A 19628-nucleotide genomic window follows, 5' to 3' on the forward strand; every position below is an offset into this window, starting at 1 on the left:
CTTTTTTTCCATTAAGGTCTCATTATTTAGAAGAAAAATTATTAGAAACTAAAAAACACATCTTAACCACTGGTGCCAATAATTACAGAGGGCACTGTAGTATGGTGTGTCTGTGTGTGTGTATATAGAACACAGATTAACACAGATGCTCAATAAATTAGGTAGTCAATCATATACACTCACCAAGGTTCATCCGTTGGTTCCCAACAAACCAAACATACACTGCAGGTGAAACACATTGCTCTGTCGTCCCCTGAAGAAGCAGGCTATACAAAGACAAGAAGTGTCAATGTGGTTTTTAATCACTTACACGTCTGTACTACCAATTACATAACTTGGCACATGAATAGTGTCCCAGCATATATTTTTTTCATGTTAAATGTACTTTAAAGGGCATCATCATCTAGTATTGTATCTTAAACCACCATATATGATCAATTGAGCAACAGCTAGATACTTTTCTCAAGGCGACAGGTGTAAAGACTTCTCTCTGAACGTACCTGGTGGTAAAACCCTGCCTGAGCCATTGGATCAGGTTGAGCCCACCGGTACCCGGCATGTGGCCATGATGTAAATGTCTCCCTCCTGTTGGCCTCACTGTACATTAAAGATCTACAGGGGACAAAGAGCATCAAAATAGCTTCTCATATTCAGGAAATGGAATGTACACCGGAATGTAGTTGACCATGAAAAAAAACAAAAAAAAAAAATCCATCCCGTGGGCCTGGACTTTCAATCTAATTTAATCATTCAGTCATTTGCTCGTTTTCTACTACGTATCCTCTTCAGGGTCAAAGGTGAGCTCGACGCTATCCCACAAGGACAAGACGCAGAATACTTTATCTGTTCCACAAATAAGGACTGAATTTGCCAAGTGTCAGCTTTCCTGCGCCCAAGGCATTGAAAACTCTGCTGATTACATTGAAATTATAAAAATGGCTTTCACTTCCGTTCTATGTCAAAGGACTTCCAGATTAAAAGCATCAAACAGTCCTCCTCCTTAAATGTTTGTTGTGTTATTTGCAAAAAACTAATTGAACCTTAATTGACACTGTCTAGCTGCTGCTGACCTCTTGGTCAAGTGAACCTTGTGAAAGAGATCCTGATCTTAGTGGGTTTTATCTGCTGAAGTAAAATAATTAAAAAAAAAAAAATACAACCTGGACATCAGTAAATCACAAGTTATATGTACAAACAACATTCACACTCATTAACACCTATGGTCAAGTCAATCTTCAATTTAGTATACAGTACAACCTCGGTTCTCAACCACAATTCGTTCTACAAGGCGGTTTGAGAAGTGATTTATTTGAAATTCGAATCAATATTTTCCAATACAATTAATGGAAAAAAAATTATGCATTCATGCCTAAAAAAATAGGCTTTTTAAATTATTTAGTTTGATAATAAACTCCATAGTAGAAATATAGGTATAGTTTAAATACTTTATATAATGAAATAATTTTTAAAATACATGTATTTTTTGCTGAAAATGCATGCTTTAGTCGTAGAGTAGGCTAGGGTGGGAGTGCATTGCCGTATCTGAAGCAACTCAGCCTCCAGCCTTGTTAACTTTATTTAATCAAGTATATAAAAAAGAAAAAAATAATGCATTCCATGCCTAAAAAATTGGGCTTTTTAAATTATTTATTTAGCTTGATAATAAACTGCATAGTAGAAATATAGGTATAGTTTAAATACTTTATATAATGAAATAACTTAAAAAATACATGTAGTTTTGCTTAAAATGTATGCTTTAGTCGTAGAGTAGGCTAGGCTGGGAGTGCATTGCCGTATCTGTAGCGACTCGGCCCCAGCCTTGTTAACTTTTTTTAATCAAGCAAATAAAATGTTTTTTTATATTTTTACAAAAAGTAACATACAAGGTTGGCTTCCGGTTTCCAAACTGGTGACAACAAATTGAAGACGCTCCGACCTGCACGACTGTTCAATAACTAAATCCTGCTGAATTTGTAACAAATGTTGTGAGTACTCGACATGGGACACACCTGGTGACGACTTCAGTGGATTAAAATCATTATCTGTAAATCTTAGTACCCAAATTGGAGTCGTATGCATTTGTGTTGAAGCTGCGCGGCCTAGCCTGGCCTAGCTCGGGAACATTAAGCAATGTATGTGATTAAATATTTGCTGGGGTAAACATTCAATAGTGACCTGAAAAACCTATGTTTCATTTACAATGGGGACTGTGAGTACTCACTACTTACGTAGTTACTTACTTATACCAATTTAAACATACCTATAGGCCCAGACCACCTGAGCTTAGCTGGCTAACAACGAGTAGCGTTTGCGATCAAACCTGCTGTTGAAGAAGCATCGAACGTCTTTAACTTCATAATGTGTACGACCTAAACAACGGGTAAAACAAGGGACGTGAGGACTTATAGGAAATTTAACGTCTATTATTTACGTCTTATGTTGGTACTCAAATACGAGCCGTATCGTTTACGTAGAAGCTGCTCAACCCAAGTTTAGCCTAGCGCCCTAACAACCTTACAAAATCCCTTACGTCCTGTAGGCTGGTCCCAAGCCCGGATAAATCCAGAGGGTTGCGGCAGTAAGGGCATCCAACGTAAAACTGTGCCCAACATATATGAGCGTTCATCAAATGACTTCCATAACTGACAGGTCATGGCCCGGGCAAACTCCCCCCGGCCCCGGCACTGTTAATTTGCAAGACGTAGGTAGAAATTCAGGTAATGTAGGTCGAAGACAAAACAAAAAGAGGAGAAAAGCAACTTAGTCGGCAGAAGAAGAAGCATCTTGAGAATATATATATATAGATAGATATATATAGAAAGATATATATAGAAAGATATATATAGATATATATAGAAAGAAAGAAAGAAAGAAAGAAAGAGAGAAAGAGAGAGAGAGAGAGAGAGAGAGAGAGAGAGAGAGAGAGAGAGAGAGAGGTGATTGATGCAGATTTCAATGGACATGTTGGCGAAGGAAACAGGGGTGTTGAAGTGATGGGTAAGTATCTTCGCAAGAATGATGGAATTGGCAATGGTGAACACTTATTTCGAGAAGAGACAGGAACATAGAGTGACCTACAAGAGCGGAGGTAGGAGCATGCAGGTGGATTATATTTTGTGTAGATGATGTAATCTGAAGGAGGTTACTGGTTGTAAGGTTGTGGTGGGAAGAAGTGTAGCTCGACAGCATAGGATGGTGGTGTGTAGGATGACTCTGGTAGCGGGGAGGAAGATAAAGACGACAAAGGTAGAGCAGAGAATCAGGTGGTGGAAGTTGAGGAAGGAAGAATGTCGTGTGGCCTTTCGGAAAGAGGTGAGACAGGCTCTAAATGGACTGGAAGACCTCCCGGAAAACTGGAATACTACTGCCAAGGTACTCAGAGAGGCAGGCAGAAGAGTACTTGGTGTGCCTTCTGGTAGGAAAAGGGAAAAGGAGACTTGGTGGTGGAACCCCAAAATACAGGAAGTCATCCAAGGAAAGAGATTAGCGAAGAAAAAGTGGGACAAGGAGAGGACTGAGGAGAGGTGAAAGGAATACATTGAGATGTGACGTAGGACACAGGTAGAGGTGGCGAAGGCTGAACAAGAGGCATATGACGACATGTACACCAGGTTGGATATGAAAGAGGGAGAAACGGATCTGTAAAGATTTCCCAGACAGAGGGATAGAGATGGGAAGGATGTACAGCAAGTAAAGGTGATTAAGGACAGCGATGGAAATATGTTGACTGGTGCCAGAAGTGTGCTAAGTAGATGGAAAGAGTACTTTGAGAGGTTAATGAATGAAGAGAATGGGAGAGAAGGTAGAGTCAAAGAAGCAACCGTGAATGACCAGGAAGTGGCAAAGATTAGTAATGGGGAAGTTAGAAAGGCACTGAACAGAATGAAAAATGGAAAGACAGTTGGTTCTGATGAGATACGAGTGGAGGTATGGAAGCAATTTGGAGAGATGGCTGTGGCGTTTTTGACCAACTTATTCAACAGAATACTAGCGGGCGAAAAGATGTCTGAAGAATGGAGCAAAAGTGTTCTAGTTCCCATTTTTAAGAACAAAGGCAATGTTCAAAGCTGTGGGAATTATAGAGGAATAAAGTTGATGAGCCACACAATGAAGTTATGGGAAAGAGTAGTGGAGGCTAGACTCAGGACAGAAGTAAGTTTCTGCGAGCAACAGTATGGTTTCATGCCTAGAAAGAGTACCACAGATGCGTTATTTGCCTTGAGGATGCCAGTGGAAAAGTACAGAGAAGGTCAGAAGGAGCTACATTGTGTCTTTGTAGACCTAGAGAAAGCCTATAACAGAGTACCAAGAGAGAAACTCTGGTACTGCATGCTCAAGTCCGGTGAGGCAGAAAAATATGTGAGAATAGTACAGGACATGTATGAGGACAGCAGAACAGCAGTGAGATGTGCCATAGGTGTGTCAGAAGAAATTAAGGTGGAGGCGGGACTGCATCAGGGATCCGCCCTGACCCCCTACATGTTTGCGGTAGTAATTGATAGGCTGACAGATGAGGTAAGACTGGATTACCCTTAAACCATGATTTTCGCAATGATATTGTGATCTGCAGTGAAAGCAGGGAGCAGGTGGAGGAACAATTAGAAAGATGGAGGCACGCACTGAAAAGGAGAGGAATGAAAATCAGCCTTAGTAAAACAGAATATATGCCCATGAATGAGAAGGGCAGAGGGGGAAGAGTGAAGGTCCACGGAGAAGCGATAGCGAGGGTGGACGACTTAAAATACTTGGTGTTAAGAATACAGAGCAATGGAGAGTGTGGTAAGCAAGTGAAGAAATGGTTCCAAGCACGATGGAACAGATGGCGGAAGGTGTCTGGCGTTCTATGTGACAGAAGAGTCTTGCTAGGATGAAGGGGAAAGTCTACAATTTAGTGGTGAGGCCGGCCATGATGTACAGATTAGAGACGGTGGCACTGAAGAAACAACAGGAGGCAGAACTTGAGGTAGCCGAAATGAAGATGTTGAGGATCTCGCTCGGAATGAGCAGGTTGGATAGGATTAGAAATGAGCTCATTAGAGGGACAGCCAAAGTTGGATGTTTTGGAGACAAGGTTTGAGAGAGAGCAGACTTTGGACATGTCCAGAGGCGGGAGAGTGAATATATTGGTAGAAGGGTGCTGAGGATGGAGCTGCCAGGCAAGAAAAGTTTAATGGATGTGGTAAGGGAGGACATAAAGACTGTGGGTGTTAGTGAGGAAGATGAACAAGATACGCTTAGATGGAAAAAGATGACATGCTGTGGCGACCCCTCATCAGGACAAGCTGAAAGGAAAAGAAGAAGACAACTGTAATGTGCACCACCAACTTGAACTCTGACCTCCTGGGGGAGTGGGGCATTTTACAATCGATAGCGTAGCATATTTGTTGCTACTGCACCAAACTTCAGAAAGGACTGCCCCCGAGTTTGTTTTAACTTAAAACGAAAACAAAAAAATGTCTTACACAAGGGCTAGTTGTGGAGCTGCTTTTAAAAGAAGCTCTTCTCTTAAAATAACCCCTTGTCCATTTCTCTTCCGAACTACTCCGTGATAAAAAATAATTTAAACCCTGCACCTAAACTTCTAGCCTTACTCCCTTTCCACTTGTTCTCTTGGATGCACAATATCTCAACCTTTCTCCTCATCATCATGTCAACTAACTCCTGAGTCTTTCCTGTCATAGTCCCAACATTCAAAGTCCCTACACACAGCTGTAGGGTTTGTGCATTCCTCTTCTTCTCCTGCCGACCTACATTATCTGAATTTCTACCTACGTCTTGCAGATTAACAGTGCAGGGGGAGGGCGTAGGAAGCCCGGGCCACAAACTAACCGTTATGGAATTCGTATTATGAACGCTCATGTATGTTTGGCACAGTTTTACCCCAGATGCCCTTCCTGACGCAACCCTCTGCATTTATCCGGGCTTGAGACCGGCCGACAGGTTGCACAATATTGTGCTCCCCAACAGGCTGCAGATAGTCAAAAAAAATGAAGTAATCAAATAAACAAAGTCAGCACTTGAGATACACAATTCTCATACTAAATACAAGTACAAACAAAAGTACAAAACTAGCAAAATAGAAATACAGATAATTCCTAATATTTTGATCATACGGATTGCAGCAAATTAGTGGTGCGCATTGTACATTGGTAGAAGGGTGTTCCTGATTTTTTTTTTTTTTTAGGTCAACTTTGGGGGTGCACATTAAACTTCAGGACGTATTATACTCGAGAGATTACGATATTAGTCAAAATATTTTGCTTTCAAAGATGCCGACTGGCAAAGCAAACATTTTTCTCATTTTCTAAATTGTTGATAGAGGACTTGATTTCTTCTTTTGCAGATTGCTCACCTATCTACAGAGCGCCCTGGCCCCACGCCAAGCTCAGATCGGGCGCTTGACAAGAGGTAGGAGAGTCTGTCCATGATCGATGAAGCCACAGACAAGGCAGCAATGTTCTGGTTGATCTTCTTGAGCTCACTGACAATGGCACTGGCAACCAGCTTCAGCACATGATGAGGAAGTTGGAACGTTACTGTCGCCCACTGAGAGCAAGAGGAGGGGGTTAATTATTATTATTTTTATTTTAAATGGCAGAGGAATTTCAGGATTCGTGGAGAAATAAGCAGATTATATAAGGTATTTGCTGAATTATTTCATCTTGCTTCACAACCCACATTACATCATTTAATACATTGTCTTAATTTCAATCTGAACACTAACAATGATTTTTTTCTCCAATGGGATTCTCCCACCCCATACATAATTGAACCGTTCCAAAGATGCAGAACAAAAAAAAAAAAAAAAAAAAAAAAAATCAGTATCAACATGTTTCTCAAAAAAAAAAATATATATATATATATATATATATATATATATAAAAAACTTCAGTGAAAATATATTGGCATCGTGAACTAAACTTAAGAATGCTAAAATCGACAAATCAGAAATTGGAGCAGCACAGAAAGAAACAGGATGTTTGGAGAGGTTTCTGTTTTTTTGTAAAGATGTCTTTGATCATTCATATTATGGAACAAAGAAAGTCTGAATTGACAAGACTTTTATGATGTTAAGTGAAGCTGTCAGACCTACCTTGGCCACTTTGTGATTGGCTGCTGTCTCATGTGAGGTATTTTTCAGGCCTTCTTTCAGCTGGAGAAAAAATAATTCGTAGCCCTTTGTGTTGGAAATGTCAATCTTTTCCTGACAGGCTGATAGCAGATGCTGGGCCTAGGCAGACAAATGTATTTGACAACACAATGCATACTTTGTCTTCCCATGAACACAATTTGTTTAACATAACAAGGCACATGATTTTGTTTAGTAAAATTCAGACAGTATATAAAGTTTTCAGAGCCTCTTAAAATTGTCACTGGTTATATTGGAGAGATTTGCTAAAAATTATTCAAGTCAATTCTTTTGCCCTCAATGTACACGCAGCATCTCATACTGACAGAAATATTGAATTGCTGAAATTTTGGCAGATTTATTCAAATAGGACAAACGGAAATATCACACAGCCATAAGTACTAAAAAACTTTGTAGTTCCACTCATTTAACTCAGGTGTTCTACATTTCTTCTCGTCATCCTTGAAATGGTTCTACACCTTCATTCAAGTCCAGCTGTGCATGATTACACTGATTGGACTTGATGAGGAAAGCAGCATATATATTCTATAGAAGATGTTACACCTCACAGTGCATGTCAGAGCAAATGAAAATCTTAAGGTCAAAGGAACTGGCTGAAGATCCCAGACATAATCATGGCAAGGCACAGCTCTGGCTCAGGTTATAAAACAAATGTCTGCTGCACTGAAGGATACCAAAAGAACAGTGGCCCTATAATCCTAAAATGGAAGATGTTTTCGATGACCAGTACCCTTCCTAAAGCTGGCTGTCTGGCCATACTGAGCAATCAAGGCAGAAGAGCCTTGGAGAAGGCATTCAACCGTGTCCCTCGAGGAGTACTGTGGGGGGTTCTTCGGGAGTATGGGGTACTGAATCCCCTGATACGAGCTGATTGGTCCCTGTATGACTGCTGCCAGAGTTTGGTCCGCATTGCCGCCAATAAGTCTGACACGTTTCCGGTGAGAGTTTGACTCAAGCAAGGCTGCCCTTTGTCACCGATTTTGTTCATAACTTTTATGGACAGAATTTCTAACCGCAGCTGAGGTGTCGAGGGTGTCCGGTTTGGTAGCCTCAGCATCGCATCTCTGTTCTTTGCAGATGATGTGGTTCTGTTGGCTTCATCAAGAATGGAGCGGGAGATCAACAGACCATTTGGATGATACAGAGGAATCATGGGAGAAAGTTTTGTGGTCAGATGAGACCAATATTGAACTTTTTAGTCATAATTCCACAAACCGTGTTTGGAGGAATAAGAATGATGAGATCCATCCCAAGAACACCATCTCAAGAGTGAAGAATGGGGGTGGTAGCATCATGCTTAGGGTTTGTTTTTCTGCACATGGGATAGGACGACTGCACTGTATTAAAGAGAGGATGACCGCGGCCATGTTTTGGGAGATTTGGGGGAAGAACCTCTTTCTCTCAGTCAGACCATTGAAGACAATGTCCCGAAGCACACAGCCAGGAAAACCAAGGAGTGGCTTAGTCAGAAGGATATCAAGGTTCTGGTGTGCCCTCGCCAGTTTCCAGACCTAAACCCAATAGAAAGTCTTTGGAGGGAGCTGAAAATCCTTGTTTTTCAGCGACAGCCCAGAAACCTGTCTGATCTAGAGAAGATCTGTGTGGCGAAGTGGGCCAAAATCCCTCCTGCAGTGTATGCAAACCTGGTGAAAAACTACAGGAAACGTTTGACCTCTGTACTTCTAAACATAGGCTACTGTACAAATATTAACATTGGTTGTCTCAGGTGTTCAAATCTCTCTCATAGTAGACACGCACCCATGATTTTTTTTTTTTTTTTTTTTTTTTTTTTTTTTAAATGGGAGAACTTGCAATATAGCAGGGTGTTCAAATACTTATTTTCTTCACTGTATTTTAAAGTCTTGAGATTCCATCCCTAATCACATCCACAACTTTATCTGCGGGCATGACTGGTGGACCACACCTGTAACTATCTGTGAGCATGACTGACCACACCCGTACATTTTTCAAATGTAAGTGACTGGGTGCAATACTGTAGAACAAAGTGAAAAATTTAAGGGTGTCTGAATACTTTCCGTACACATTGTTGATTACCATACTGGAAAAAAGTAGAAAAACACATTACAGAGCAAGAACTAGGCTTTACACAATCTGGATTTTTGGGGCCAATCACTCAATTAAAAAAAAAAAAAAAAGATAACCGATCCAATCACATGATGGACCAGTCTATTGAAATGACCTGTTCATTTGGTATATATACTACCATCCATCCATCCATTCATTTTCTTAGCCACTTATCCTCACAAGGGTCACGGGAATGCTACAGCCTATGAAAGCAGGCAACGGGCAGGAGGCAGGGTACACCCTGAAATGGTTGCAAGCCAATTGCAGGGCACAGGTTTTAGCAACACCTACGTGAAAAGTATACTGTATCAACCAATCACTGTGCTTTGAGACTACACGGTAAAATATGTTTGGTATTTAAAAAAAAAAAAAATAAAAAAAAATTGTGGTTCCAATTTCTCGACTGACCCTAAAAATTCCTCCCGACCCTAACATTTTTACACCGCTTAAATATATCAGGAGCGTGGTTCCCCGCAGCACAAGCAGCCTCCACACCACTGCTAAAGCACAGAGATAAGTCGGGTGTTTGATATGGCGTAAGGTCTTTATCAAAACAACTAGAGCTCAAACCATGTAGCAACGAGTGTAATGGGCAATTTAAAGAATTGGGAGGGCGCACACAATTAAAATGGTCGACAACATAGTTTAACAGGTGGGCTGCTGCATCCTGATGACATTTTGTATTTAAGCCTTTTTTTTCATGCCACTTCTTGCCAGATCGTTGTATGTACGTATATGCATGTGTTTTCACAAGCATCAGCTAGTGTAACTGCCTGGTCCCATGTCATAGTATGACTGAGCCATATCAAGTCAAGTCACGTTTTCATGTATTGCCATGTCTGATTTTTGACACAGTTTCATGAGAGCCTGAATTAACGAGAACTGATAAGAAAATGGCGTCACCATGCACTGGAGACGGAGTAAAAATATTTTTGAAAAAAAAAAAAAAGAAAGACCTACCAACCGTAGTTCTGAAATGTAGAAAATAGGAACCACAACATTGTTTTGGGCCTTAGCAGTTAACAGTGTCTGTCTTTTTTCCTGTTAATCAATCTCTCTATAATAACGATACAAGTCAGAAGTGTGGCTTATTCACTGCCGTAGAGGTGATGATTAAGGACTAAGAATGAAACAAGTATTCCCCAATAAAAAAAAATGCAATGAATAAAACCGTGCCCAATGATCGCAAATTTTGCTTGCCTCATCACAATATCCTCCTTCGGTGATGAAAGTCTTTGGGCAAAAAATACACTTTGCGCCAGAAAATATTTGGTGACAGAAAAAATTTGTGTATCAATTAACACATTTGTTTACCTCAGTGACGGGAAGCTCCATCTGAACCAGATCGTCAGGTTTGGTCACTGGAGGCTGGAGGGCTGTATCCAACAGCAGGATGCCATTTAGGTCCTTCCTGCATCCCACTGCATAGTCGTCAACAAAGAGCACCTTATCCACAGCAGGAAAGTATTGACATCTGACACGACCGCCAGGTTTAACTGGAAAAGCAGCCAAGGAAAACAAAACATTATCAGGAGTGTCATTGTATGTCAGTGAACTAGACAAGTCATTATTAGAAAATTTCTCAGGTTGCAGCAATAAAACTTGCTGCAATCCTTTTGGTGCAAGTCAAAGGCCCCAAGGTAAATTAAGTATGAGACCCTACTATAGATACAGATATAGATAGGTACCTCCATTTACGAACGTCTCAAGTAATAAAAAAAAAAAAAAAAAAAAAAAAAAAAAAAATCAGGTTACCAAACGCCTTCTCGGAAAAATATAATTTGTTATGGAGTAAATTCAGGATACGAAAGGAAAAAATAGGTGCTGGAGTCCCCAAATTCCAAAGAACATAAACATGTATCTTGGTTTGTGTGGCGTAATAAAGCTTCTCTCCCATTGGTTATCGCCGTAGAATCTTCCTGGCATCCCATTGGCTAGGTGGGACGTCAGTTTTTCCCCCAACATGCTTTTTGTTTCCCATAGACACTGGACTGTAAACAAGCCAACACACATTGAAAAAGTAGAACTTTATTTTGTGCGAGTTTATCCTACTTTATTCACCACAGGCCCTAAGAAACCTTAGTGGAACTAAGTGTGCATGGGTACGTTTATACATATGCTTTCACTCAGCTGTCAAAATTTGCATCCTCCTCCATCCCCTACGATGCCTTTTGCTTGTCACTCACCCTTCTCTTCGCATTGCCCCCCAAAGCCTAAGGTAAATATTATTCTTTCTATTATGTACTTTGATTGCTTATTTTTGGCGGGCAGGGGAACTTGGAACGGATTTCGCTATTTACATGTAAAACGCGGGTTTACTTACGAAAAATTCACGTTACGAAACAACTTCTGGAACAGATTAATTTTGGAAGTAAAGGTACGACTGTATTAACCTAAGAAGCTATTTTTATTGACTCAAGTTACTTAGTGGGGTAGCAGTGTTTCACTCAAAGACTGTCTTAGAGAAGCAGGGTTGAAACAGACGTGGACATGACCAAAAAAAAATTGCACTGGCATTTTTGTCTTTGACCGGACCCTGATATTTAGCAGACCACAACAGACTAATAATTTAACTCATTCACTGCCAGCTGTTTCCTGATCAGATAACCCTTTAACTGCCAGGGATTTCCAAGTAATTTCGCTCATTTTTCAAGCCCCACAGAATATTTTGAAATATGACAGATCAGATTCTCTTCTATGATCAGAAAAAAATGTCTGTGGTTTATACCAATTTCTAATTATCAGCAGTCAAATATAAGCTACTTTCAGTCAAATCTGTTTCTGGAAGAAAAAAAATGAGAAAGCCTTTTTGTGAAAGCAGGCAAGCAGAACAATGACTGACCAATATTTTTTGTCGTTTGTGAAAATGTCAAAACAACCTAAAACACAGGAAAAGTACTTTTGACAAGAATGGACAGCCTTTGTGGAGAGAGAGGGTTCTGCTGCGAGTCTAAATTATAATTCTAAAATTGCAACAATGAAACACTCAGCACAGCAGGAAGAAAGCATGTCAAGAGCTACTTTCCAGAGTCCAAGTTAGTCAGCAGCAACTCCGTGGACACAACAAGGTGACTGGAATTCAGATAGCTTTGCTGGTGCTTTAGCAATTGTGAGAAATGGAAAGCCATTCACAGATAGGGAGTATGCCAAAGCATTCGTACTTGATTTTGCCAATATACATTTTGACATCGCATAATGACAACATAATCAAATCAATAAAAAGACATGCGTTTGTTGGCAAGAACCGTTCACCATTGTCCCATCATGATGGAAAAAAGAAATTGAATTACGTTCACGATGGATGAAGCCTCAACCCCTGCATGCAGCTTAATCTAATGACATATAAAAGACTATAAAGCCATCAGCAAAACCCTGCTGCACGAGAAGTCGCATTAACTGTAAGAAGTACTTTTATCATTGGTTAGCAACAGCATAACAATGTTATTTAAAATAATTCAGACTATAAAAGTGTTGGTCTTACATAAATCCACAAATACACCTGTATTTAGTTTTTTAAATATTGTATGGCTCTTGTGAAATTACATTGTAAAACATTTGGGATTTATGGCTCTCTATGTCGAAAAGGTTCCCGACCCCTGATCTATAGCAAGCCCATGACAGCGTACCAAAAGAAACTTTGGAACTGCATGCATAAATCTGGTGTGGCGGGTCAGAATAGTATAGGACATGTATGAGGGAAGCAGCACAATGGTGAAGTGTGCCACAAATTTAAGGTGTAGATGGGACTGCATCAGTGATCAGCCCCTTCCTGTTTGCTGTGGTAATGGACAGGCTGACATACGAGGTTAGACTGAAATCCCTTTGGACCATGATGTTCCCAGATGAAATTCTGATCTGCAGTGAAAGCAGGGAGCAGGTGGAGGAACAGTTAGAAGGGTGAAAAGATGCACTGGAAAGGAGAGGAATGAAGATTAGCTTTAGTCAGACCAAATATGTGTGCAGGAATGAGTGGGGTGGCGGGGGAACGGGGAGACTAAAGGGAGACAGAGGGTGGATGACTTCAAATACTTGAGGTGAACAATCCAGAACAATGTCAGTGTGGTAAGGAAATGAAGACAAGTACAAGCATTGTGTTATGTGACAAACAGTCTCCGTTAGGATGAAGGGCAGTCTATAAAATAGTGGTGAGGCCGGCCATGATGTACGGATTAGAGACTGTGGCACTGAAGGGACAGGAAGCAGAGCTGGAGGTGGCAGAAATGAACAAATTGAGGTTATCTCTAGGAGTGAGCAGGTTGGATAGGATTACAAATGAGCTCATTAGCAGGACATCCAAAATTATGTATTTTGGAGACAAATATACAAAGGAGCAGACTTCAATGGTTTGGTCATGTCCAGAGTAGAGGTAATGAATAATTAGTAACTTTTTAACTTGAAATCGCTTTGTTTTGTACATTTTTCAAAAGTAGAACCGCTTTTTACATGTGTAAAAAGCCTAATCTGTTCCAAGGCCCCATCCCACACCACCACCACTCCTAAAAAAAATAAGTACATAATATAAAGACATTCATTTACCTTACGCAATGGGCGACTATGCGAAGTGAAGGGTGAGTGAAAAGTAAAAGGCATCATGGGGGACGGAGGAGGAGGGAAACGTTTGACAGCTGAGAGAAAACATACAATGGTGCCTCTACTTACGAATGTCTCTCATAACACAAAACTCCGGTTACAAAAAAACAACTATTTTCTCTACTTACGAAGTAAAAATCAAGATATGAAAGGCAAAAAAAGGCACTGGATTTGCAGCACCCAAATTCCATCAAACCTAAACATCTATCTTGGTTTGAAAGTGGCCTGAGAGAGTTGCTCTCCCACTTTCATAGCAACTTCCTGGCATCCCATTGTTAGGAGGGTCGTCTTTACCAATTATGCTTTTCATTTCCCTTGGACACTCGAGGGTCAACAAATCACATGCTAGCTTTGGTGAAGTACAACTTTTTCGTTTATTGCAGGTTTATCCATCTTTCTTCGACATGGGCCTTAAGAAACTTTAATGGAATTGTGAGCGTGCATCCATTCCTACATGTTTTCTCTCAGCTGTCAAACGTTTGCCTCGTCCTCCGTTCACCACGATACCTATTGCTTGTCACTCACCCTTCAATTCATATACTCTACAGAGAAGAAAATAAGTATTTGAACACCTTGCTATATTGCAAGTTCTCCCACTTAGAAATCATGGAGGGGTCTGAAATTTTCAACATAGGTGCATGTCCACTGAGAGAGATAATCTAAAAAGAAAAATCCAGAAATCACAATATAGGATTTTTTTTTAAACGATTTATTTGTGTGATAGAGCTACAAATAAGTACACCTGAACACCTGAGAAAACCAGTGTTAATATTTGGTATAGTAGCCTTTGTTTGCAATTACAGAGGTCAAAAGTTTCCTGTAGATGTTCACCACTTTGCACACACTGCAGGAGGAATTTTGACCAACTCCTCCACACAGATCTCTAGATCAGACAGGTTTCTGGGCTGTCGCTGAGAAACATGGAGTTTCAAATCCCTCCAAAGATTTTCTGTTGGGTTTAGGTATGAAGACTGGCTAGGCCACGCCAGAACCTTGATATGCTTCGTACGGAGCCACTCCTTGCTTTTCCTGGCTGTGTGCTTCAGGCCATTGTCATGTTGAAAGACCTAGCCACGACCAATCTTCAATGCTTTGACTGAGGGAAAGAGGTTGTTCCCCAAAATCTCACAATACAAGGCTGCAGTCATCCTGTCCTTATTACAGTGCAGTCGTCCTGCCCCATATGCCGAAAAACATCCACAAAGCATGATGCTACCACCCCCATATTTCACAAGAGGCATTGTGTCCTTGGAATGGAACTCAGCATTCGTCTTCCTCCAAACACAGTTAGTGGAATTATGACCAAAAAGTTCCATTTTGGGCTCATCTGACCACAAACCTTTCTCCCATGACTCCTCTGTATCATCCAAATGGTTATTAACAAACTTAAGATGGGCCTTGAAATGTGCAGGTTTAAGCAGGGGAACCTTCTGTGCCATGCATGATTTCAAACCATAACGTCTTAGTGTATTACCAACAGTCACCTTGGAAATGGTGGTCCCAGGTCTTTTCAGGTCATTGACAAAGTCCTGTCGTGTCGTCCTGGGCTGATTCCTCACCTTTCTAGGATCATTGAGACCCCACGAGGTGATATTTTGCATGGGGCTCCACCCCGATTGAGATTGACCGTCATGTTTAGCTTCTTCCATTTTCTAATGATTGTTCCAACAGTGGACTTTTTTACCACCATGCTGCTTGGCAATTTCTCCATAGCCCTTTCCAGCCGTGTGGAGTTGTACAGTTTTGTTTCCGGTGTCTTTGGGCAGTTGTTTGGTCTTGGCCATGTTACAAGTTTGAGTCTGACTGATTGCATGGGGTGGACAGCTGTCTTTATGCAGCTAATGACCTCACACAGGTGCATCTGATTCAGGATAATGCATGGATTGGAGGTGGACTTTTAAAGGCGGACTAACAGGTCTTTGAGGGTCACAATTCTAGCTGTTGACAGGTGTTCAAATACTTATTTGCACCTGTATCACACAAATTGTTTAAAAAAAAAAAAAAAACATACATTGTGATTTCTGGATTTTTTTCTTTTAGATTATCGCTCTCACAGTGGACATGCACCTATGATGAAAATTTCAGGCCTTTCCATGATTTCTAAGTGGGAGAACTTGCAATATAGCAGGGTGTTCAAATACTTATTTTCTTAACTGTAGTCACCCAATGCCAAAGGTAAATAAAAAATTTTATTATTTATTTATTTTATTATATATTTAAACTTGTAACAACAACAAAAAACTACAAATTCATGAAAAAGTTGCACTTTACCAATGTGCACTAAGTTGTGGAAGTACTTGCATGTGATTCGTTGATGCTCGCATCATGGGTAAAGACTGATGTCCCTCCTAGCCAATGAGATGCTAGGAAGATGCTACGACAATAGCCAATGGGAGAGCAACTCTAATGTGATAAGTTTACATGGCGAAAGACCTCTAATGGAACAAGCCGAAAGGAAGATTTCTGTCTTCTTGTAATATTGGTTTGACCTGGCTGATTAGAATACATCACCTGAATAGTTTAAAAAAAAAAAAAAGTAAAACAACAGCAATCTAATCACAAGATGGCGCAATGTGTGTGTTTACATGACTTGTTCATTTAATGTAGCGTTGAAACCATAAGTTTATATACACTGTGCAAATAATATTTTCCCTCTCACTGGCTGAGGTGAAATCAGACTAAACCTCTCTTGTTTCAGGTCAGTCAGGATCACCAAAATTATTTAATATTGTTAAATGCCACAATAATGAGAGAATTTCTTATAGAATCTCATATTATTTTCTACGAGGTCAAAAGATTACATCCATTTCCTTAGTACCAAGTAGCCTCTAAGTTGCCCTTGGATGTGACTGCGAACGGCTGACAAGCAATTCAGTGTATATTCTGCCTCCTGCCCGAAGATCGCTGGGATAGGCAACAGGACTCCAACAACCCTTGTAAGGATAATCAGCTCAGGAAATTGATAGATGGATTTCCTTTTAACAGCATGATTTGGGTCAAACGTTTTAGTTAATCTTCCACAAGCTTCTGACAGTACTCTGGTGGAATCCTGGCCCATTCCTCCAGACAGAACTGGTGTAATTAGGTCAGGTTTGTCAGTTGCCTTCCTCACACACGCTTTTTCAGATCTGCTGACAAATATTCGATGGTTTCAGATTAGGGGTTTGTGATGGTTACTCCAAGACATTGATATTGTTATCCTCAAGGTGCTTTTACACCATTTTGGCAGTATGCTTAGGCCAAACAAAAAAAATGTTCCGATTTCCTTCCTTTTAGGGCCGGCAGGTAGGAGGGGTTTTTTTTTTTGTTTTATTTTTTTGTTTAGTTTTTTTGGTTTTTTTAATCAAAATATTTTTACTCCCTCTCCAGCATATGGTGCCGCAATTCTCGTTAACTCAGGCTCACTCGTGCATAACGAGATCAAAATTCATGAAGGCTTGGTCGAAAAAAAATATTCAAAAATCGGACATGCCAAAACATGAAAACGTAATTCAGTAACACTTTTGACATGGGGCGAGGCAGTAACGCTAGGTCACGCTCGTGAACACACAAGCATATACAAACAATGATCTGGCAACAAGTGCCAAGAAAAACGAAGCTTAAATACACAATGTAATCAGCGAGCTTGAGGACGTGGCACACGGCCATGGTGACACCAGGCTGCTGTCAAACACCCGAGTTAACTCTGTGCTTCGCAGCAGGGTGCGAAAGCAAAAGCGTGCATGGGGTGCGTGTCACAAATGCACGTGTGGGGCCATGGAGAACCACACCCCTGACATATTGATTATGTGGTGTAAAAATGTTAGAGTCGGCAGGAATTTTTAGGGTCGGTTGGGAAATCGGAAACAATTTTATTTTATTTTTTTTAATTCTTTCAGGTCATTGACCATTAGGAAGAACCATTTACGTCCAAGTCTTAGCTTCCTGGCTGATTTCTTGAGATGTTCCTTAATATCTCCATGAAATGTTCTCTCTTCATGATGCTGTCTATATAAATGTAGCACTTCAGTTCCCACTGAAGCAAAACAGCCCCAAAACAGGATGCTGCCACCTCCGTGCTTCATAGTAGGCATGGTGTTCTCAGGTCTACAAGCATTCTCCTTTTTCCTTCAAATGTAACATTGGTCATTATGGCCAAACAGGTCCACTTTAGCATCATCAGAGCACAGGACATGTCTCCAGAAGGTAAGATGTTTGTTTGGGTGTCTGACTGCAAAATGTAATTTAGCCTAATTGGAGCTTCCAAAGCTATGATCACATCAACTAGGCTGCCCCATGTTCTTTAAAGACAAACCACTTTTTGTGGGTGTAAACTTTTGACCCTGAAGAAAATGTAAAATTCCCTAAGAAACTGGCATTTAACAAAAATAATTTTGGTAATCCTGACTGAGATGAAATGGGAGCGTTATCGTGATTTGACTTCAAACAGTGAGACAAAAAAAATGAAGTGTTTTTGCAGTGTATGTAAACTTCTGGCTTGAACTGTATATACTTCTGTACTATATACTGAATACTGTTTCTTCAAAAATATCCAACAATTTTAGACAAAAAAGTTAAAACAGTGACCTCTATGGCGTATTCAAGTATAGGGTTAGGGCTGTGATATGTTTGAGTCAAATCAACAACAACGTGACAGAAATAATGGGTTTTAACTTAGTCTAATTAAATCACTCATAAATACTGTTAATGACATCCTCACTCTAACTTTCTCAGTGTTCCGGCTATAGAGCTCCTGCCTCTACGTCACCATATTGCCGGTCTAACAAAGGTTTGTTGAAAGTTAATTCCGTTGAGACGAAATGAAAATATGTCTTATACATTTGAAAAATGTTCAGGTGTGGTCAGTCATGCCCCCAGATAAAGTTGCAGGTGGGATTAGGGATGGAATCTCAAGACCTTAAAATAACTTGCGTTGTTATACCCAAGTATGTAGTTGTTAAATACCATAATCAGAATTTATTGACATTGCAACGAGACAAACATTTTTGAAGAGGTCAATAGACATTCAATTTCAAAACTAAGTATTCATATGATGGAGATGAAAGTGGACTTCCATGAAAATTCCTGAAAATACAAATGCGAGCATGATGGGGATCCGGGGGCATGCCCCCCCGGGAAATTTTGGAAAAAATGGATGGCTGTGGTGCATTCTGGCGATATTTGTGAACAAAATTCAGACAAAAATTGAAAGTAAAATTTATAAGTCCTGACCAAAAAAAAAAAAAAAAAAAAAATTGGGCAGAAGTTCCCCAAAGGCCAAGCCCAGAATTTTTTTGCCTGGATACTCAGGATAATCAGGCACTGGATAGCACAAAATCCCATTTGTCATTAAAATATGCCAGTTTATCTCAAGACAAATGAATCAAGTGAACTATTCAGTAAAAAGACTTCTAAAACTGTTCTTTTTCCCCACATTATACATATTATAGATAGATTATAGATTATAGATATAAAATGAGGGCCCCGTAGCTCAGTGGTTAGAGCACTGGTTTGGTAAACCAGGGGTTGTGGGTTCGTATCCCACTGGGGCCTCCACTATCTGAGAAGGGTTGTGTCAGGAAGGGCATCCGGTGTAAAAATGGTGCCAACATATATATACATACATATATATATACATACACACATATACATACATACAATACATATATATACATACACACATACATATACATATATATACTATCATACAATATTACATATACATATACATAGACATATACATACATATATACATATATACATATACATACATATATACATATATATACACATACATATACATACATATACATATATACACCAT

At 40.1% G+C, this 19628-nt stretch overlaps 1 protein-coding gene across 1 annotated transcript in view; it reads right to left on the minus strand.

The window, feature by feature from the left end:
* The window catches only part of birc6 (baculoviral IAP repeat containing 6), a 199404-nt gene that overhangs the window by 164195 nt on the left and 15581 nt on the right, over positions 1 to 19628 (minus strand). Inside the window, 5 exon segments of the mRNA XM_061837281.1 lie at positions 184 to 266; positions 501 to 612; positions 6353 to 6546; positions 7094 to 7231; positions 10550 to 10731. Of these exon segments, the coding sequence (XP_061693265.1) occupies positions 184 to 266; positions 501 to 612; positions 6353 to 6546; positions 7094 to 7231; positions 10550 to 10731 (709 nt within the window).

This window comes from Syngnathoides biaculeatus, chromosome 12, assembly GCF_019802595.1.
Source record: "Syngnathoides biaculeatus isolate LvHL_M chromosome 12, ASM1980259v1, whole genome shotgun sequence".
NCBI classification, from domain to species: domain Eukaryota; kingdom Metazoa; phylum Chordata; class Actinopteri; order Syngnathiformes; family Syngnathidae; genus Syngnathoides; species Syngnathoides biaculeatus.